This window comes from Odocoileus virginianus, chromosome 31 (assembly GCF_023699985.2).
Source record: "Odocoileus virginianus isolate 20LAN1187 ecotype Illinois chromosome 31, Ovbor_1.2, whole genome shotgun sequence".
Lineage (NCBI taxonomy): Eukaryota > Metazoa > Chordata > Mammalia > Artiodactyla > Cervidae > Odocoileus > Odocoileus virginianus.
The window spans coordinates 26,795,178-26,816,933 of NC_069704.1; the positions used below are offsets into that span (position 1 = coordinate 26,795,178).

Below are 21,756 nucleotides of genomic sequence, written 5' to 3' on the forward strand. Positions count from 1 at the left end.
CCAGGCAGTGGTAGCTTCGGGGGCGTGGCTTCCGGTGGCCCGCGCCTGCGAGTCCCGGCGCTGGATCTAGTGGAGGTGGCGGGTGACAGGCGCTGCTGCCCGGTCGGCGGCGGCTGGTGCCTAGGCAAACCAGCGGCCTCCAGCTTGCGGCCCCGCAAGGCTCCACGGCCGCACCGTGGGATGGACGAGGGGAAGATGGACGAGAATGAATGGCGGTACCACGGTGAAGGCAACAAGAGCCTAGTGGTGGCCCATGCGCAGGTGAGCGGTGGCCTGTCGGCGAGGTTCAGGGCCCTCACCCTACTCCCTGGGGGTTACGCGTGTCCCAGAGCCCCTTCAGCTCAGGTCGGTTCTGCATCCCCTCAGCACCGACTACCCCCGGATCGGTTCTCCAGCAGCCCTTCTCCCGATCGGTTGCGCGTTCCCCGAGTGTCACTGCCTCTCGGATAGATAAGTTTCGCCTCTCTCCAGCATCACTACCCTGTCGGGTCTGTTCTGCCTCCGCTTTGTGTCACCGCCTTCCCCCAGATCAGTTCCGCGTCTCCCCAGCGCTCTCCTCCTCCCCCTAGGTTGGTGCCGTGTCTCCCCAGCATTCCCCTCCATCCAGATCGGTTCCCTGTTCCTTCAGTGTTATCTCCTCCCCCTGGGTCTGTTCCGTGTCCTCCCAACGCCCCCATCCTGGTCTCACACGGAACCGCCTCCGACTGCCCAGCCGCGGTGAGGACGCCCGGGGTAGTCTTAGGCAAGATAGAGGTTACGGGCAAGCTCCGGAGGAAGAAGCAAAGTGCTTGGAGTGCTTGAACTCCCCAAGCACCGAGGGAGTTCAGCCTCTGAAATGCAGGGAATTGCTGTTCTCCTACTGCTGTTGTTAATATTAGTGGAGCATTGTCTACACGTTCTTCTCCAGAATCTTTTAGAATTAAAAAAAGTTCCCTTTCTTTATTCAGTAAGGATGAGTTTCAGAGAGCGCAGTAAGGACTCTCAGTGAGTTGAATCCAGGAAGAGAAGCTTGTGGGTTTGTGTTAAGGCCCGGATCTCTCTGACATCTTGCTGTCTGATTCAACCAGGCAGGAATGTGATGGGCTGGGGGAGGAACCAGTAGGTGTCATTGAGGGCTTAAGAGAATGGGAGTTGCATTTACACAGAGCTGGGTGGAATCCCGGTTCTACCACTGCCTGGCTTAGGTTCAGTTTCTGCACTTGCCCAGTGGAACTGGTAACAGAATCCCCTTTGCGGAATTGCTAGAAAGATGAGCTGGACAAGTTATGCAAGTGATAACTATCATCCCCACTTGGCTCAGTGGTTAGGCGCTCTGACCCAGCCCAACAGCTCCTACAGGGTGATTGGCGCAGGGGCTGAGTGATGGCCTGCCCTGTTGTTCCTGAGCTGGGTGCACTGGGGCAGCTGTAGGGTAAGCTGCAGTCACCCAGGTGGCCCCTGTGTTCTGCATTTTGTTACCCATTAGCACTGTTGGGAAACTGAAAACGTGAGACTGCAGGCTTTGCTCAAGATCTTTAGGATAATTAATAATTGACAAGGCTTAACCTGAAGCCGGTCTTCTCTGTGCAGTCTGCTGGGCCTCATTGTGTTTCAGGGTTGGGCAAAGCACCGGATGTTCCAGCATGAGTCCCTTTTGTTGTTTGAATATTGTGTGACCCCCTGCATCCTTTCACAACTCAAATACTCATATTCCAATTCCTCAGTAAGACTACATGGTATATCTTCATTTTATGTAAAGCTAATTAAGACTTCTTTTAGCTAATGAACTGAGTTTCAAAAATAGCATCAGATGAAGGAGCCATTTCCAGACTCAAGAGTAAAAGGACAGCAGGCCTTGGGCCCTCAGACGCCTTCTCCATTGTCCCTGACAAACACGTGTCCATTCTCTAGGGCAGCTGCCCCTTCCCTTGTTGCCCAGCTCCAGTTGTCAAGGTCGTGTATCCTATTCCTTTAGACTGAGTCATCAGGCTTCTCTGTTACCTGTTCTCTTCATTCTTTATTTTAAATCTGAATCTTTGTTACTGTGCTCATTCCTACTTGGTGGTTTTTATCATTTGAAGATTATGATCACAAGCGGTCTCGTAAGAAAACGTTCCCATTAAGTGAAGGTGCTGAATAAAGGGAGAATTATGCCCCTCGTGGATTGAGAAGCCTTTAGGCTTTACTTGGGCCTTGAGGACCAGGAAGGAAGGAGAGCCCTTGAAGGCAGCTTTCAGGGTCCACTGTGCCCAAGGAGAGGGGGTGTGTGTGTGAGTGGGATAGAAGAAGGTGGATGAGTGAGAACATGTATTCCTGCTGCCATGGGTGGACTCTGCAGACCCACCTCATTCATTCTGAAGTAGAGTGTGACCTTTATCAGGCTTCATTCAGACTGGGAGATGGTCATTTCCTCAGAGAGGGCATCATCTACTTTCAGAATTGAAAGTTCCTTAAAAAGTGATGAGACACTCAATCCTAAAGGAAATCAGTCCTGAATATCACAGGAAGGACTGATGCTGAAGCTGATGCTCCAATACTTTGGCCACCTGCTGCGAAGAACTAGCTCCTTGGAAAAGACCCTGAAGCTGGGAAAGGTTGAGGGCAAGAGGAGAAGGGGGTGATAGAGGATGAGATGGTTGGATGGCATCACCAACTCAATGGACATGAGTTTGAGCAAGCTCCGTGACTTGGTGACGGTCAGGGAAGCCTGGCGTTCTGCGGTCCATGGGATCACAAAGAGTTGGACACAACTGAGCGACTGAACTGAACTGAAAAGTGATGAGTCTATCCCTTGTCCCTTCCAGTGTCAAAGCCTGACATACCTTCAGCCAGCCAGTCCTAAGGTCTGGCATCTGTACTGAAGGAACGTAGGATGAGACACAGTCTTCCAGCCTGGTGGGTTGGAAGGCTTCTGGGAGCACAGGACTTGCAGAAAATGGGACCTGGATATGGAGGAGTTACGTGCAGGCCCAAGGAGGGCTGTAGTGTGAGGATGTATTCAGGGTTGGGCAGTAAGAGATGACTGAACGGTAGGCCAGTTCTTGACAGGTTGCTGTCAACTTTCCCATGGCCCCGTGCTCAGCATCCTTGGGACCAGCTGTGCAATTTAACCTTTTCCCAGGCACTGGCCCTTGGCCCTGGCACCAGCCCTCTGCAGTGCTCAAAGGCTATGGTCAACTTGGCTGTGTACGCTAGTGCCTGGGGTCCCTGGCACTGACCCTGTGGGGGTCTTGGGCAAGGGCATTTCCACTGTGGGCACATACTTTCCTTTCCTCACTGCAGCCTGAGGCTGCTGGCACTTGTTCTAGAGAGTCCACCCTACCTCTGCTCACGCTGAGTTGTGGTTGTGAAGCCCTGGGCAACCCTCAAGTGCGCTGCTGCCACGTTGGATTTCTCTCCAGGTGGTGTTGCTTTTACATCTGCAGTGACCCTTCTTCACCTTGGTCTTGTTGGTTTTGGCTTGGTGGCCTGTCCTGTGAAGGTCACTGTAAGACTGGTTTGTCACTTGATCTCTTAAGTGCCTTCAGTGGGGGAAGTCACCCAGGGCAGGCCAGGCAGAGGTTCCCCACCCAGCACTGAGCTGCCCCCCAGCTCCCCTCACCTCTGGGCTGCAGGGGAAGTAGGGGCCCGCTCCTGTTATCACACTCAGCTGTTGTGATGTTTTCCTCCTCATTGATGGAGGTAACACGAAAGACTTGGCAACCGAGATCTTTTATCAGAGGTTTATTCCGATCTTTCAGGACTTATGTTCTTCGTAAGATTCTGATCGGGCTTCAGATTGTTTCTGCAGTCATTCTGATGCCCTGGGATGTTTGGGTGGGCCCCGAAGATGTGGGGTTCAAGCAGTCAGGGGCTGTGTGTTTCTCTATTGTGTTTTAGGATTTCTGATTTGTAGATCATACTTCTTAATGGAGATATTGGAAGCTAATAAGAGTTGTTCTTTCTTTTTTTAAAGACATTCCCAAATCCTGGGCTTAATTTTCTCCTGAATCTAGTAGAAAGTTAGATATGTTAATGTTCTGTTGCCTATAGTATTTTTTTTAAACAAGTAACTTATTCTGTATTTGAGGTTTTTAATGGTATTCATACAGGTGGATAAAGCTGATGAGAGTTCTTTCCTGGTGACGTCTCATTGAGGAACTCTGCATGTAGCCCTGTCTTTATTCCTGGGATCACCTGCAGTTGAATGGTTAGGATTTGGTTCTTCCAAGACATTCTCTCTTTGGTGGTTTTCAGTCCTGGCCTTGGTGAGTGCTGTGGTCTGCCTTTCTGGCATTTGGAGGTCTGCCAGTCTAGGCCTGGTATCCTAAGGTGGCATGGTCACTTCCCCCACCCTGATGATAACCTTCTTCCTCCTCAGTCAGAACTCAGTCAGGACAGCACCTGCCCCTTTTACCAGGAAGGTAAGCAAAGCCTCTCTGTGCTGCAGAAGGACAAGACCACAGCTCTGGGTCACCCACCCCTTGGTTTGTTTGGACACTGGCTCTGTGGCCATCATGTGGCCTTGGAGGGCCTGGGCTCTGAAGCCTCCCCTTGGACTTGCGTGCTTCTCTGTCACCCTCACTGTACTTTTCATGCCCTTGTGGTTTGTCTTTACAAAACATCCTGCTTCTCTTCCTGCTGTTGGATTTTCCATCCTTTAGAATCCTTCTGAGCACCTCTTCTGCTGCGGTCCCTGAGCGTCCTGCCTGTAAATGCCAGCTGGGCTTACACCACCTCTGTCCTGTCTCCCACCTCGTAACTGGCATCTGTGTCTGCTTCTGGCCTGTGGCAGCTGTGGGTCCACACAGACAGGTGAAACTTGGGAAGGAAAGTGCCCTTCCCAGCCCAGGCACCTGCTGTCACCACTTGCTGTCTGGCCTCCCTTCAGAGTCTTGGGCTCCTGTCTGTGAAGTGTCTCCCCTCCCCCTCCGTCTGTTCTGTCTGAGGCTGTCAGCCCCACCCTGTCCCACACCTCATCCCCCTCATCCCTCTTCTGGAACTGAGCTGTGCTTCTGGTGGTTTCAGTGGACGCACGTGGCCTGGCCTGATGTTCTGGCACAGGTGTTCTGGTGGAAGATCTGGACAATGGCTTGGGGGGGGGTGGTGGTGTCTGAGTGATGACCTCACCAAAAAGCAGGGCTGAGCCATTTTGGGGTGCCTGGGGCACCACCCTGAGGCTCTGTTCTTCTGTTGCTGGGTTTATCTGTCTCCTTTTCCCTTGAAAGTTGCCTAATCTCTGCTTCCCTGGGATTTTCCTGGGGTCCTGTCCTGGGTAGTATCCTCCTTCTGGAGGTAATATCCTCACTTGACTTAGGTTTGTCCTCCAGCAGCGAGGCTTCAGCAGCTCATCATCTCAGCAGCTCAGCTCAGCAGCTGAGAGGTCCTTGAGTCTTAATTCCACCCATGAATTTCCTCCCTTGGGCTTCACATGGGTAGGTGACCCTCTTGATATATTGTTTCTGTGTTCTTTTATTTCTATTTAATGCCAATCATTAGTTCCTTTCACCGCCCCAGAAAATACAGACTATTAGAAGGAAGAAAGTAAAAAGCATCCAGCATTTCCCTGCTAGTAGAAATAATTTTTGTTAACACCTGATGGCACTTCCTTCTATAACATGTTTTTATTGAATGCTTAAGAATGGTATCTGTCTGTTTTTGTTTTCTGCCTTTTCTCTCAACTCTGCAGCGTAAATCTGTAGATACTTCTTCACACACACACACACACACACACACACACACACACAAGGCTACCGAGCACTGGGCAGCCAGGGTTCCTGTGCTGTCAGACAGTCACGTGGCTGTGCTTTTAGGGCTGTTATGAGCCAGACTTTGCTGATGTCTTGGTATTCGGATGATTTGGATGGGTTTTCAGGGGGGATCAAAGAGCACGTCCTAGGTTCTGGCACATAACATGCCGGTCCTCCCCCACCACAGCCTGGGACCCTCACTGAATGCTTTCTACTCTTTTTAAATTTATTTATTTTTGTTTGCACTGGCTCTTTGTTGCTGCGTGTGGGCTTTCTCTAGTTGTAAGGAGTGGGGCCTACTCTTCCTTGCAGAACGCAGGCTCTGGGGCCCGTAGGCTTCAGTCGTTGGCAGCACGCAGGCTCAATAGTGGCGGCCCATGGGTTCTAGAGCAAGTTCTAGAGCCTGGGCTCCATGGTTGTGGCACCTGGGCGAAGTTGCCCCATTGCATGTGGGATCTTCGCCGAGCTGGGATCAGACCTGTTTCCCCTGCATTGGCAGGCAGGTTCTTAACCACTGGACCACCTGGCAAGTCCATCTCCTTTTATATACATTTTGAGATTGTTTAGTGTGTGTGTGTATTTATTAGTGTCATTTTTCCATTCACTGACTTTTTCAGTCTTGTTGAAACCTTTGGTTTTCATCTAGTGTTTCAAGGCATAAGAGAGCACACCACACTTTTCTATCCTAAAGGACAGAAGAGGTGTAGGTCCCACCTAAGATTCCCTGTCCTGCTTTGGAACAGGGAAGAGCTGCCTCTGCCCCGGACCATGCAGAAACTCTTCTTAAGCCTGTCTTCTTAGTCTCATCCCTTTCTCTTCATGTTCTTAACATTTATCCTAGACACTGTGAAGGAGATATATTTTAAACATCTGGTTTCAGATGTTTAAAAGGGAAGGAGTTGTTTGCTTCACACCTGGTTAGAACTTTGTGAGCTAGCAGGGCCCTGGTGCTTACCAGATCAGGTGTGCATTTGGGCTCCTTCATGGGAATCTCCCTGTGGGCGGTTGCATCAGTCTTGCTACACACCACGGGTGGCCCTTGAACTAACCATGTCTTTATGCCAACCAGGGCTGGTAGGGTTGATTTCTCATCTTTTCTCTTTTGTCCACCTGAATGGGTGTCTCCTGGTCCCACGGCTGGCCTTGGGGCGTCACAGGGCCACCAGCTCAGCCCAGTCAGAGCCCCAGAGGGGGCAGTTAGTGCTTGCTGTCCAAAACAGGTGTGCCGCTGAGTGCTGGCATTTGTGGAGACTGGCCTTCAAGGCGGACACTGCAGCTCCTGTGGGGCCGTTTCTGGTAACAGTTTGGAATGATAAACAGGTCAGTAGAGAAAGCAGTTTTCCTTGAAGCAGACACAACATGACACTCAGAATTTCTTAGTAGGTCTTGAGAAATAGTGGAATCCAGGTAAAAAGTGAGTGTACTTTTAGGGGCCTGAGTTTCTGGGAAGTTGGCTAGAATTAGGGTTTCTGCATTATCAACTTTTGTTTTTCCTTGAATTTTGATGGAATCCTTGACCAGTTGATTCCCATGATTGAATACTAATGTCTGCCTGGATTTGGGAGGGGGCAGAGATGGCTGGCTGGCATCACTGGACTCAGTGGACATGAGTTTGAGCAAGCTCCAGGAGTTGGTGATGGACAGGGAAGCCTGGTGTGCCTCAGTCTGTGGGGTCGCAGAGTCGGACACAACTGAGCGACTGAACTGAACTGAACTGAGGGGCTGGTACATGCCCTTGACCTTGGCTTCCCCAAGTCTGGGCTTGGGGCTCAGGGAGGTGATGGTTGTCTGGGGTTTTGAGAGGAGTATGTGTCATCAGAGTTGGGTGGGAAGTGTCAGGGGGCCGTGGGCTGGGGAAATGGATCTGGTCTCTATGGGCCTTGCTTGCTCGCGGCCATGTTTTGAGTGCTAAACCTTTACTTTCTGAGCCTCTTCAGTCACCAGCCCCTCCTGCCCCGCCTGGATCCCAGTGCCCTAGACAGCACCCAGACTGCTCCTCCTCGCCCTCCTCCTGCTGTTCACTGCTCCACAGCCCAGGTTCCCAGCCAAGCCCTTCTGCCTGGAGCTCTCTGTCTCCATGGGAATGGTTTCTGAAGTTGTCCAAATGGAATTAATCTCCCCCATTACCCAGACTCCATAACACATCCAGGTTATTTCCTTGAAGAATGGCTGTTTTCAAAGGCTGTACTTGTTTAAAAAGTTATTTTTTTTTACATTTTTGACATGTAATGTTAGCATTGTAAAAAATTTTTGAAATGTTATATTTTTTTGCATGTATTTTTTTGAAATGTATGTTATATTAACATTGTAAAAAATTGGAAAATCCAAATAAACAGAACTTGAAAAAATTAAGTTCCCCAGTTGTTGATACCTGGACACATGGTTATTTGTTCTGAAGTTTTTTTCAGACAGTTCATACAAACTCAGCTTGCACATACTTTATATTAAACAAGGGATAACATCATATGTGGGTATACAGCTTGATTATGATAAAGTACATGGACCTGTATTCTCATGACCAGCTCCTTCTAGAACCTTTCTCAGGGACCATCCCAGGTGTCAGAGATCTTAGTCTCACCTGTTTTTGAGCTTTACATAAATAGCACTGTATCCATACATTATTCTTGGTTACACACAGACACATACACACACACACACACATATATATATATATATATATATATATATACACACACACATATTTATAAAAATAGGTTCACTCTGAAAGCCCCATTTTGTAATCTTTTTCACTTATCAGTGATGATGGCTATCCCTCTGTGTCTGTAAATATGGATCTTCCATATTTTCTGGTTAATGACTACATAGTATTCCAGGGTCTGGAATATGTCCCTCTCTATTTAACCATCCTACTGTTGTTGAACATTTAGGTTGTTTACATTTTATTTGGAATTGTAAACAGTACTTTTATATGCAGTAGCTAAAATCTTCTGTGCATCTTTTTTCCTTCAGATAAATCACTGGGCGTGGCCTGACTAGGTCAAAGAGCATAGGTTTTCCTGGTTGCTCAGTGTCCTCAGACACGTGGCCCAGTAATGGCCCTCACTTCCTCCCGGGGTCACTGGGTGTCCGAGGCACTGCTGAGGCCAGCTCCTTCTCCTACCCTTATCCCCAGGCTGTGTGTGGGTACTAATCAGACTCTCTTATTTTCCAACAGCGTTGTGTGGTGCTTCGTTTTCTGAAGTTTCCTCCTAATAGGAAGAAGGTAAGGTCAGTGGATTTGCCACCCCATCATTAAAATAATTATTTAAGAAAACTTTGATTATTTTTCTGATGCAAAAGTATTAATGCTAATTTTAGAAATTTGAATACGATACAAGCATTCACTCCTGAAAGCCGTGTGCCCATCATTCCTACAGGACCCAGTGCTTTGACCTGCTGGGTCATCATGGTTAGTCCCTGGGTACTGAGTCAGGAGCCTCCCAGACTAGTTCAGAGAGCTCTGCTTATGACTGGGAAACCCAGGGCCAGGCCTTGGTTTTGCCGTGGTGATTTCCGTACACCCTGCTGCCTCAGTTTCCCTATCTGTGAGGAGGTCTAGCTATGAAAATGAAGTCTGTAATGCTGTGGTAGACAGTCAGTGTTACAAGTCACAGCTGGCAGTTCAGATGGAGTGCTGGGTTTCTGTTCTCTGAGTCACCCAAGCAAAGTACTGTGGGCACCCTTAGAAAACCACTGTTGTTCTGCCACATGCCTGCTGACCCCCGAGTTGCAGTGTCTATCTACCTTGAGCTGTGTATCTAAGTGGTCACAGAGGTCAATATGCAGTAGCCCTCTTTCATGGTCAGTGGGGAGGGCATGATATGAGCATATATTCTTACCTTAAAAAGGGAGAAAAGGCCGGAGTTGCAGGTCACACCCACACGGTGGGGGCAGGGCCGTGGTTCTGGATGGTGAGTGGAAATTGGGCTCAAGATCAGGGTGTCAGAGACATGAGTCACCACCTCACCTCATTTGAATTATGGCGAAACAGCCAGAAAAGATGGTGAGGTGGATGGCTTACGGGTGCCAACGGTGGCTGATTGTGCAAATGAAAGGCACTCTTGGGGGTTAGTTTCATAGAATGAGAAGCGGGGACCAGGGGAGAAAGCTGAGGACTGTTGTCACAGTGGGACTGACTGCAGTGAGGTCCGGGGCTGGTGTGGTCAGTGCAGAGAAGGATGGCTCAGGATGGGGGGGTGCAGCTGCTGAAGAGAATCGTGAGGGAGGTTCTGTCTCTGTGGAATCCGGTGGAGAGGAGAAACATTTCTGAGGCTGCCTCAGTCCTCTCCCCTCGCCCCTTTCCCCACTCGGGGTCTGTGGAGCCTGGCCTTGGTGAAGGGTCAGAGTTCTCTGGATGCCTTTATTTTCAGTTCTTCCTCTTTACATTGATTAAGGTAATGTCTTTCAAGGCAACAGTTTGCTGTTTTTTTTGTTGTTGTTGATATATAACTGGCTCTATGTGATGCCAGCTGCATAATTTGTGGGAAATTGTGTCTGTTAATTCTGTCAACAATAAGACCTTTTTGTCAGAAGCCTGTGGCCACAGCTCTACAGAACCACTGGATGTGTTATGGAGTTTTTTGCCAGGCTTCATCCTAACGCAGTAGTTCCTTGGGATGCAGGCTGTGGTCTGCCTGTGTTATGGTGCATGCGTAGCAGCTCAGACCAAGACCTTCTCAGAGCTTGAGCCATGTGTCAGGCACCTCTCAGCCCGCTGTTGATGAAGACAGCCCTCTCGCTCCTGAGGGAGACCTGTGATCAACCCTTTCTCCTTGCCTTGGGTCAGAGTGAGGGGTACAAGATCGATTTTCTAGCTCACTTAAATCTCACAGCTCATCAACTCTTTAAGAACCTCTGGGGTGAAAGTGTTTTATTTCTACATTTAGAGGGTGAAGAATAAAATCTAAATGTCTAGTAATTTTTGGATGGGAAAGATTTTTAAAGTCAAATTCCTCAGAAGGTGTGCACAGGCCACAGGTGGAATTCACCTATGTTCCTGGTGTGAGGAAGGCAGGGCCACAGATAGAGTTCTTACTCTTACAGCTTCAGAATCACATGGGGCCCTGAGTAGAATGCAGAGGTGGTCCAGGGGCCCTTGGGGACAGACACTCCATTGAGTATGGTAGTCTTCATGGTGGGGCTTACCTTCCTCTGGGTCCAGGGCCACTGGTGGTTTTTTGTGGCCACGTATTTGGCAGCCCTGTATGTGACAGGGGCTCATGGTGGTATCAGAGTCTGCTTTCTAGGAGCTCCTGGGCATTGAGGCCTTCTTGTCGTTCTCTTTTACAGACCTCGGAAGAAATATTTCAGCACCTACAGAACATAGTGGACTTTGGCAAAAATGTCATGAAAGAGTTTTTGGGTGAGAACTATGTTCATTGTGGGGTAAGTGATCTTTTTTAAATGTAGTCTAAATTCATGGGCACATTCTGTATCAAAATACCAACTCCTCAATTATAGTTTGAAAGTTTGTGCTTCACAGTAACCTCTTATGTTAGTTACAAAGTTTCCAAGTGCTTTTCTCATTTTTGCCCCATGAGGTAGCAGAGCAGATCCTGCTATTTTCATTTGCTAGCTGAGAAGCATGGGATTCTGAGATACTTTGTCAGACTTTAACTTGCTGGGGCCCCTGGGACTCCACCACTCCACCCTCAGGGGGGCACTCAAGTTGGTGAGAGCTCTTGAGTGAGGTGCAGGCAGCAGCCTGGATCTTTGATGGGCCCCTCAGAGCAAGGTAGGGAGAAAAGCGGGCCCCCATACTGGGAGGTGTGACCTGGTCTCGTGGGAGACCCCAGCTGAAGCTCAGGTGGGGTGATGGCGTCCACCTGCCTGCAGGTGGTCTCACTCACGGAGAGGAGTACTTGTTTCAGGCAAGGTCTGCTGTTTGGATGCTCATGGTGAGGGCAGCATAAGAAGCCTCAGTGGAGTGGCCCTGTGATCCTGGCAACCCTCAGAGCAGATGGCCGTGGTCCGTGTCTGGGACAGTCATTCTTACGCCTTGGCTTTGATCCCTGCTGCTCCTCTGCTTCTGCTGGCCTTCTGTTTGTCTTAGATCAGAACCCTGAACAGATGATCAGATTTGTCGTTTTGAACAGGGGGAGTAATGCTGCCTGCTTTGCGCGTTCTGTACCTTGTGTGCATCTTGAGAAAAATGATACCAAGAAGGTTCAGTGAATGTTTCTTTGAAGCTTAAGGATCACCTGGCAAAGTAGAATTTTAAATGGCTCTGACAGCAAAGTGTCCTCCTTGGACAGCTTAGGATCTACTGTGGGTGGTGCTTCTCTGGGGTCCTTAGGGCTGTGGTCTTCTCTGAAGACTGGGGCTGAGGATCCTCTTCCAGGGTGGCCCAGAGCCATGGAGCTTGCAGTGTGGTGCTGGCTGCTGACCTGTTGGCTGGGCTCAGCAGCTCCCCATGTGGACTCTCTGCAGGGCTCTGAGCATCCTTGTGGCTCGGTCCTGACTCTCCCAGTGCGCAGTCTGAGATGACCTGTCGAGAAGTTGTGTCTGTCATTTCCACAGAATCCTGGGGTCTCCACAGATCAATTCTAGGCAGTATGGGACTACACAGAGGCAAAGGCCACTGAGGCCATCCTGGGGGCCGGCACCACCCCTCCCCAGCTGTCCTGTTAAATTGTGAAAGCCTGAAACCGACTGCCTGTGAGAGCCTGAGTAAGTGTGTGCTGGGCGCCACCTACTTCTTGGCCTGAACGGTGTCTGAGAGAATGCAGGTGTGCCGACTATCAGTGTCCTTCTTGGGGCAAGAGGATGCTCATCTGACCAAGTGGGAGTGTTTCTCTGTCTCACTCAGGAGCTCTAGACCTTTCTTCCAGGAAGGGCCAGTGGTGAAGAAGAGTGGTGAGGAGCTTGCGGGTCCAGCCAGCGGCAGCCTGGCAGGTGGGAATAGCACTGGGATGTCCCTTCAGGGCCTCGGGCATGCTCTGACTCCCAAGTTTGATTCTGTTTGTCCACAGTGGACAACGCTCTGGGCCTGTGAGGTGGATTCCCAAGGTCCCATTTTGGGAATATTCACCCTGTTGACATACCTCCTTCGCACGAAGACACTGCCAGAGTGAAGCACAACCTGCTTTTCCTCCAGGTGGCTGTGGTAGTGAGAGGACCGCCTCTCAGGCCCAGCACTGTTGAACGTGGGATACAGAGCACGTCTCTGGTCCGAATAGGACCATATTAAGGCAGAATCAGCATTTGTAAACGATATGGTTTTCTCCTCCTGATGACATGAGCTAGGTTAGAGGGGAGCCCTGTTAATAGTGTTTCCCTCTTCTGTGTCTTGAGATGAGAAATGACTAGCCCAGTGGTGAGAGCAAGGCTCAGATAGAGAGACAGACACACCCCTTGTGCCGTGCTGCCTCCAACCCTGCCTGGCTGGTTTGGGGACTGATCTGGGCCTGTCTTCCTGTGAGTTGGAGGTTAGGTGGGACAGGGCGTGATGGAGAAGGTGTGGCATGTAAATGGACAGGATTCCAGCATCTTCTTTCTAGGCCAGTCTCTTCCATTCCCTTGGGATTCTTTAGAAGTCAGAATTCTGCCACCCTGGAAATACAGGGAAAATTGTGAGCAATGTGGATTAAATAGAAACTCTTAGTTTGGGAGATTGCAAAGAAACAGCAAAGCAGAAAGAAGTTGCTTCTTTGTTTTTTGCCCAAATGCACCAAATATTGGCCATCCTGTAGCTGACGGGGGCACAGGACGTCTCACCTGGGATTTTATTTTTTTTAAAGTTTATTTTATTAGGCTACGCTGGGATTTAGTTGTAGCACATGGGATCTTTGATCTTTGCTGTGGCATGTGGGATCCTTAGCTGCACCTTGCAGGATCTTTTCAGTTGTGGCATGTGGGATCTAGTTTCCTGACCAGGGCTCGAACCCTGGCCCCCTGCATGTGGGAGTGGGGAGTCTAAGCCACTGGGCCATGAGGGAAATCCCTTACCCAGAGATTAATATTTGATCAGACCCTGTTCCTTGAGCTGCTTCTCAGATGGGAATGTGAGAAGCCTCAGGTCGCCCGAGGAGACCACTGGTGAGGATGTTTTTGCAGGCAGAGGGCTGTCTCGGGCCCCTATCCTGCCATCCACAGACCCCTGAAGAATGAGGATGAGGTCTCTGTGAGAACACAGAGCTGCCTGAGGAGCGTTCTCTGGAGACTGATTGTGGGTGACATTGGGTACACTGCTAGCCACTGCCACTGTGGACACCAGCCACCCTGAGGAGGGCCTCTTCCTGTTAGTGTACAGAGACGTTAGTGGTGAAGAACCCACCAATCAGCGCAGGAGACACAGGAGATGTAGGTTCGATCCTTGGGTCGGGAAGATCCCCTGGAGAAGGAAATGGCAGCCCACTCCAGTATTTCTTGCCTGGAAAATTCCATGGACAGAGGAGCATGGTGGGCTACAGTCCATGGGGTCCCAAAGAGTTGGACATAATCTGGACATGTCCTTAAAATAACAGAGCAGCTTTTATTCCCAAAACTTACATACTGAGTGTTTTTTTAATGTGGTAAAATATACATAACATAAAGCTTACCATTTTAACCATTTTAAAGTTTGTGGTTCTGTGGCATTAAGTACGTTTCCCTTGTTGTGTAACACACACTGAGTATTTCTTATTTGCTCTTACAGGAAGTTGTTCAGCTGCCTTTAGATTTTGTGAAACAGCTTTGTTTAAAGATACAATGTGAAAGACCAGGTAAGGGTTTCTAACTTACAAAATTTATAATATTCCATTTGAAAAGTGTTTGATGTTAGATAGATACAGTTTTTAGCAACTCTTTTGCCAGGAACTTCATTATCAGGGGTAGAAATCCTAGGAGTTTGTGAATACAATTCTGGGTGTCAAATATGCAGATCACTGCAGGGAGTATATGACCAAGAACTAATTCATAAAAATAAAAATGCCTTTGAGGGGCAAAAGATAGCTGAAGGAGATGGAGGAGAGTTAGGGAAAGGAAGGTGGGCTCTAGGGTGGTCTGGAGGAGTCCAAAAGAAAACCAGAGCAGACCTGAGCTGTGGAGGGTGGGCCAGGCCCTAGAGGAGGGCAGTCCTGAGGCCCTTCTTTCAGAAGCCAGCACCACCCAATCTGCTTAGCCTCTTGAGGTAAGCTGGGAGACTTGAGTTTTTGTACCTCCCACCACACCTCACTTACTTCCCTGAATTCCGGGAGTTGGTGATGGACAGGGAGGCCTGGTGTGCTTTGGTTCATGGGGTCATAAAGAGTCAGACACGACTGAGGGACAGAACTGGAACTGGATCACCATACATAGCTTCCTCCATCACCACACATGATTCTACCCAGCAGTAGAAATGTACCCCTCCCCCCATATATACTTGCTTCTCCTCATCTCCCAGACTTTCCCCCTTCACCTTCTGTACCTTTCCCCACTGGCCATACCTTCCCCATCATCACTAATATGTTCCCCTATCAAACCAATTACCACACATAGCACCCCCCATCACCTCCAGTACCTTCTTCCATCACCTCACATACCCCCCATCATCTCACAGACCACCCCCATCACCTTCCCCAATCACCTCACATACCTCCCGCATCACGTCCCATACCTTCCCCCAATTACCTGTCTTCCCCCATCACCTCACATACTTTCCCCCATCACCTCACATACTTTCCCCCATCACCTCACATACCTTCCCCAATCACCTGTCTTCCCCCATCACTTCCCATACCCTTCCCTCATCATCTCCCATACCCTCCCCTCATCATTTCCCATACCCTCTCCCCATTATATCACATACCCCTCATCTCCTCATACCTCCCCACATCACCTCCCATACCTTCCCTCATCACCTCACATAGCCCCATCACCTCCCATACCTTCACCCGTCACCTTGCATACCTCCCATCATCTCCCATATCCTCTCCCTATCACCTCACATACCCCCCCATCACCTCCCATACCTTCCCCTATTATCTTAGGTGTTCTCTGCCCATTATGTCCTGTACCCTCTCCCCATCACCTCACATACTTTCTATCTCCTCACATACATCCCCCATCACCTCATATATTTTCCCCATCCCCTCACACACCCTCCCCCATCACCTCCCATACTCTCCCCATCACCTGCCATACTTTCCCCTAAGACCTCACATCCTCTCCTACCATCCTACCATCTCCCATACCCTCTCCCTATCATACCCCTTACATACCCTCATCTCCTCATATACCTCCCCCATCACCTCACATATCTTCCCTCATTACCTCACATACCCTCCCTCCCATCACCTCATATATCACCCCATCACCTCTCATAACTGCCCCTTCCCATCACCTCACATAACTTCTCCCCCATCAGCTCAGGTATTTTCCCTCCACACCTCAGGTACTTCCCCTACACTTATTCGTCACAGTAATGACACTAACCATGTTAAAGCTTTTCCTTTCATAGTCAAGAGACAGGGATGCAAAATTTATGTTGTTAAGGAGTGACATGTCTCTTCCTAAATCACAGCCAGGCAGTCAGAGTGTGTAGTAAGCCAATATGAAATTTTTTCTCTATTTGATTAGGAAAATGAAAGAAAACAGGATACTGTGCCCTGGAGCCCCTGGTTTGGGGAGCAGTGAGGAGCAGGGCTTCATGGGTGGAAACGGCCAATGAAGGGGAAGGAGACAGCAGCCTTGTTCAAAACCTGGACTGTGTCTTGGCTCTGGTTTCCTCATCTAGACAGACTGAGGCCTGCTGTGATTCTGCCTTCTAGTTACTAGTGCCATGGAGCATCATTGGTTTTACAATCAGCGGTTATACTGCTTAACAGTAATAAGACTGTCCCTTGGTGTAACAGTGATTCATACTCAGCCTTGTTGTGGGGAAGGAGGAAGGTGACTTCTCTGGGATCTAGAGGCCACATCTTATGTGACTGTCCACAGTATAACTTCTAGTAGTCAGTGCTGAGGAAATGTTAGTGTTTGAATATTCTGAAGGAAGCTTTAAAAGGAAGGTAGTGGCTGTTGCCACCGTCCTCTCTGAACTTCTGGGTTAAGGGAATCAACAGAATTGGGGGGCAGTTCCCAAGATCACTCTCACTTTTGATGGCAGCAGCATATTTGGGGGTCCCCAGGACCAACCTGAGGTCTGATAATTTGCTAGGAGGACCCACAGAACTCACTGTTATTCTCATGGTTATGGCTTAGGGACACAAATTAAAACCAGCTGAGAGAAGAGGGGTCAAGGTTTTTGCTGGGACTTGGGCATGTAGACACAGCTGGCCACCTGTGTTGTGTGGCTGCCCTCAACCTCCAGCCCCTCTGGAGGTGGAGCTGGTTAACTACGAGGTCCAAACTCCTACCAGGAATCACAGATTATACTTGTGTGACTCTAGGTCCTTACGTAGACTCGTCAGGCAGGATAACCCAAGTTTTAGAGGTGACCTCCCAAAAGCTGAGGCCGAGTTGATGCTTCCCGCAACAGGAGTCCAGGTTGCCATGGAGTTGTTCGTCACTCTTGTACTGACGCTCAGTTATTTTCCTTGCTCTGTTTTCCAGAATCTCGCTGTGACAAGGACCTGGACACTCTCAGTGGCTATGCTCTGTGCCTTCCCAACTTAGCCAGACTTCAGACCTACCGTTTTGCAGAGCACCGGCCGATTCTGTGTGTGGAGATCAAGGTGAATATTTGTTAAAGGGGAAATGGTATTGGGGAGAAAGGAGAACTTGTAAATCCATGGGTCATCTGCCTGGAGTGCGCTTTCCCCACCTTGAGGTGGGGCTCCAAAGGATGTTGCTTGTCTTGTGGAGGTCAGTGACTACTGGATAAGGGTCACTCCCCTGCCTCACCTCATGGCTCCCTGTACAGAGTGGCCGCCTGAGTCTCCCTCAGGAAGCCTTCCCGGTATCTCGTTGTTTCCTTTCTCCAGACCCCTGGTGGTGACTTCTGGGTCATGCTCTTGGCCCTGAGCGTTCACGCTCAGGGTGTTCAGTGTGGACGATGTTCTGCTTCTCTAAACAGAGGCGAATGTCTCAGACGTCACAAATGATTCAGTGCCCTGACACTAGGCAGTGGTCTTACATACTGTATGTGAAAACTCTGGATTTTAAAAGCCAACCAGAATTTCAGACATTCTGGGATCCCAGGAACCAGATGAGCACCATTCTGTCATTCTGTTCACGCAGTCTTATCAGAGAGACTCCGCTTCTTGGAGCTGAGAGTGTGGGACAGATCTGCACTCATAGAGTCTTTCCAGTCTTGTTCTACGATGAAAACACAGGGTTACTCTGTGTTCCACTTTGTCAAGCCAGCAACTGAGGCCTCGTTGTTCTTCTCCAGTGAGAGTTCTGGGTGGATTCTCCAGTGGCAAAGAGATATTTATAGGATACAACAAGGGCGGCATCAATTCCCACTGGGGACTGATGATAAAAGCAACTTTTGGGAATGTTTAGAGCTAACATTTCCTGATTCTCCTGGGAATTGCACTTCATTATCCTGTAGTTATATGTCTACCTGAAGGTATGTGTTTTCTCCCTAAGCATTTTTTCTTCCTTATCTGTTTTGCAGCCCAAATGTGGGTTTATTCCCTTCTCCAGTGATGTTACACATGAAATGAAGCATAAGGTGTGTCGTTACTGCATGCACCAGCACCTCAAGGTAGGAAGAGTTGGCCAGCTGGGTTCTCTCACTGCACAGAGCCTTGGGGTAAATGGCTGGGTCATCTAGAGTTTTTAGAGGAATGAAATAAAATGGAGATACTGTTTACTTTTTATTTCAAAAGTAGTTCATCTTTTTCTTCTTAATTGAGATAGTTATATATATCCTAAGGTTTACCCTTTTAAAGTGTATAATCCTGCAGATTTTAGTCTATTCATAAGATTGTACAACCATTACCACTATCTAATTCCAGAACATTTCATCACCTCAAAAAGAAGTCCTGTGCCCATCATTAGTCACTTGTTGTCCTGCCAACCCTTGGCAACTACCGAATCTGTGGATTTGCTTATTCTGGACATTTCATACAAATGGAATCACACAAATTATGGCTATTTGTGACTGTCTTCTTTTAGTTAACATAATATTTTTGAGGTTAATACATGCTGTGGCATTTATCAGCACTGCATTCTTTTTATGACTGAATAATCCTCCATTGTATGGGAACATCTTGTTTATCCATTCATCTATTGATGGACATATGGCTTTTTCATTTTGGCTACTGTGAGTAATGTTGCTATAAATGTATGTGTACATGTAAATGTTTGAGTCACTCTTTTCAGTTCTCTTGGGTATATTCCTAGGAGTGGAATTGCTGGGTCTTGGGGGAAATTCTGTTTAAAGTTTTGAGGAAATGGTAGACTGTTTTGCATAGCTGTAGCACAGTTCTGTATTCCCCCCAGCAGTGAACGAATGTGAGAGCTGGATCATAAAGAAAGACCATAAATGCAAATTTTGGGAGATAGTGAAGGACAGGGAAGCCTGGCATGCTGTAGTTCATAGGGTTGCAAAAAGTCTGACATGACTTAGCAAGTGAACAACATCAGCAACAAATGTATGAGGGCTCCAGTTTCTGCACATCCTCGCTTCACCAGCACTAATTATTATCCCTGTTTGTGATTATAGTCATCCTAATGGATACAAAGTAGTATCTCAAGTGATTTTTATTTGCATTTCTCTAACTGTTAGTGATGTTGAACATCTGTTCGTGTGCTTATTGGCCATTTGTATGTCTTCTTTGGAGAAATGTGTATTCAAATTCCTCACCCACTTTTGAAATGAGTTGTGATTTTTTTATTTGTTTTAGGGGTCCTTTGTATATTTTGGATATTAATCTCTTTATCAGATATGTGATTTGCAAATATTTTCTCTGATTCTGTCAGTTGCCTTTTTACTCTGTTGACAGAGTTGCACAAAAGTTTTAAATTTTGATAAAGTCTAGTTTGTCTTTTTTTACTTTTGTTGCCTAATGCCTTTGCTTTCATATTCAAGAAATCGTTACCTAAACTAAGGTCATATGCTTTTCCCATATGTTTTCTTCTAAGAGTTTTATCGTTTTAGCTCTTTTGTTTTGGTCTTTGATCTGTTTTGAGTTAGTTTTTATATTTGGTGTTAGCTAAGGGTCCAGCTTCATTCTTTTACATGTGATATCCAGTTTTTCCAGCACCACTTGTGAAAAGACTGTCATTTCTCCATTGATTGGTGTTGGTGGATTTATTGGCTTTATATTAATTCTTATATTAATTCTGACCTTCTTTCTATTGGTCTGTCCTTAGGCCACTCTTGTTGATATCAGGAAGTATTAGTCTTCTAGCTTTGTTTTCTTTTTCAAGATTGTTTTGGCTATTTGAGGCTCCTTACAATTACATATGATTTTGAGAGTTGGATTTTTTGTAACTGCAGAAAATTGCAGTTGGAATTTTAACAGAAATTACAGGAAGCTATAGATCACTTTGGATAGTGTATAAGTGTTAGTCACTCAGTTGTGTCCTACTCTTTATGACCCCATGGTATTGTATAGCCTGCCAGGAACCTCTGTCTGTGGAATTCTCCAGGCAAGAATACTGGACTGGGTGGCCATTCCCTTGGGATCTTCCCAACCCAGGGATCAAACCTGTGCCTCCTGCATTGCAGGCAGATTCTAACCGTCTGAGCCACCAGGGAAGCCTTGCCATCTTAATAATACTAAGTCTTATAATCCATGAACACAGCTGTCTTTCCATTCATTTAGGTTTTCTTTTTCTTTCAGCAACATTTTATAGTTTTCAGTGTACCAGTCTTTTGCCACTTTGGTTAAATTTTTATCTAGGTATTTTATTCTTTTGGAATATTATAAATGTTATAATGTAAATGTTATAAATAGAACTGCTTCCTTAATTTCCTTTTTGGTTTGTTTGTTGCTGGAGTATAGAAACACAACTAATATGTGTGTTGTACCCTACAACTTTGCTGCATTTATTTATGAGCTCTGGTAGCTTTCTTTGTAAATTCTTTGGAATCTTCTATGTATGGAATTGTGTCATCTGTGAATAGAGTTTTCCTTTTTCCTTGCCAATATAGATGTCTTTAAGCTTCATGATTTCCAAGAGACCAGCTGAGATTTTGACAGGGAATCATTGTGCTGCACATTTGTGTGGGAAGTGTTGCTCCCTTACCAGTATTAGTACTCTGTGAATGCAGGGTTTTTTCATTTATTTAGGTCTTTAGTTTCTTTCAGAAATGTTATAAAGTTTTCAGCATATAGGTCTTACATTTCCTTTGTTGAACTTATCCTAAATGTTTTGTTCTTGGAGATGCCATTGTAAGTAGGGGCTTTCCTGATGGCTCAGATGGTAGGGAAGCAGCCTGCAATGCAGGAGACCTGGGTTCCCTGGGTCAGGAAGATCCGCTGGAGAAGGAAATGGCAACCCACTCCAGTACTCTTACCTGAAGAATCCCATGGGCAGGGGAGCCTGACGGGCTACAGTCTGTGGGGTCACAGAGAGTTGGACATGACTGAGTGACTAAGCATTGTAAATAGAATTTTTAAAAATGTCATTTTCAAGTTGTTTATTGCATAGAAATACAGTTAATTTTTTGAAATAAATATGTGTATTTAATTGTAATGAAATATACATGACATAAAATTTACCATCTTAACCATTAAGTGTACAATTAAGAGGTATTAAGTACATTTACATTGTTGTACAACTGTCATTACCGTCCATTTCCAGAATGTTTTTTGTTTTGTAAAACTGAAACTCTACATCCATAAAATAACACATTTCTTCCTTTCTCAGGCCCCTGGCACCCACCATTGTAGTTACTATCTCTGTGAATTTGACTACTGTAGGTACTTCATATATGTGGAATCATACAGTATTTGTCCTTTTGTGACTGATTTATTTCACTTACCATAATGTCCTCAAGATTCATCCATACTGTAGCTTGTATCAGAAGTTTCTTCCTTCTTAAGGCTGCATAATACCCATTGAATGTGTATAATATATTTGGTTTATCCCATTCATCCATTGATGGTCACTTGGGCTGCTCCCATTTCTTGCCTATTGTGAATAATACTTCTGTGAACATGGTTGTACAAATATTTCTTTGAGACTGTGC

The 21,756-nt window shown here is 47.2% G+C and overlaps 1 protein-coding gene across 2 annotated transcripts in view; it reads left to right on the forward strand.

Moving 5' to 3' along the window:
- The first annotated feature begins 28 nt into the window (after positions 1-28).
- The window catches only part of IPPK (inositol-pentakisphosphate 2-kinase), a 48,538-nt gene continuing 26,810 nt past the window's right edge, over positions 29-21,756 (forward strand). For both annotated transcript variants that reach the window (XM_020883141.2, XM_020883143.2), the window contains exons 1-6: positions 29-261; positions 8,884-8,931; positions 10,998-11,093; positions 14,344-14,410; positions 17,220-17,341; positions 18,229-18,318. In XM_020883141.2, coding sequence (XP_020738800.1) covers positions 181-261; positions 8,884-8,931; positions 10,998-11,093; positions 14,344-14,410; positions 17,220-17,341; positions 18,229-18,318 — 504 coding nt within the window. In that variant the 5' untranslated portion in view covers positions 29-180. The remainder of the gene's footprint in view (positions 262-8,883; positions 8,932-10,997; positions 11,094-14,343; positions 14,411-17,219; positions 17,342-18,228; positions 18,319-21,756) is intronic.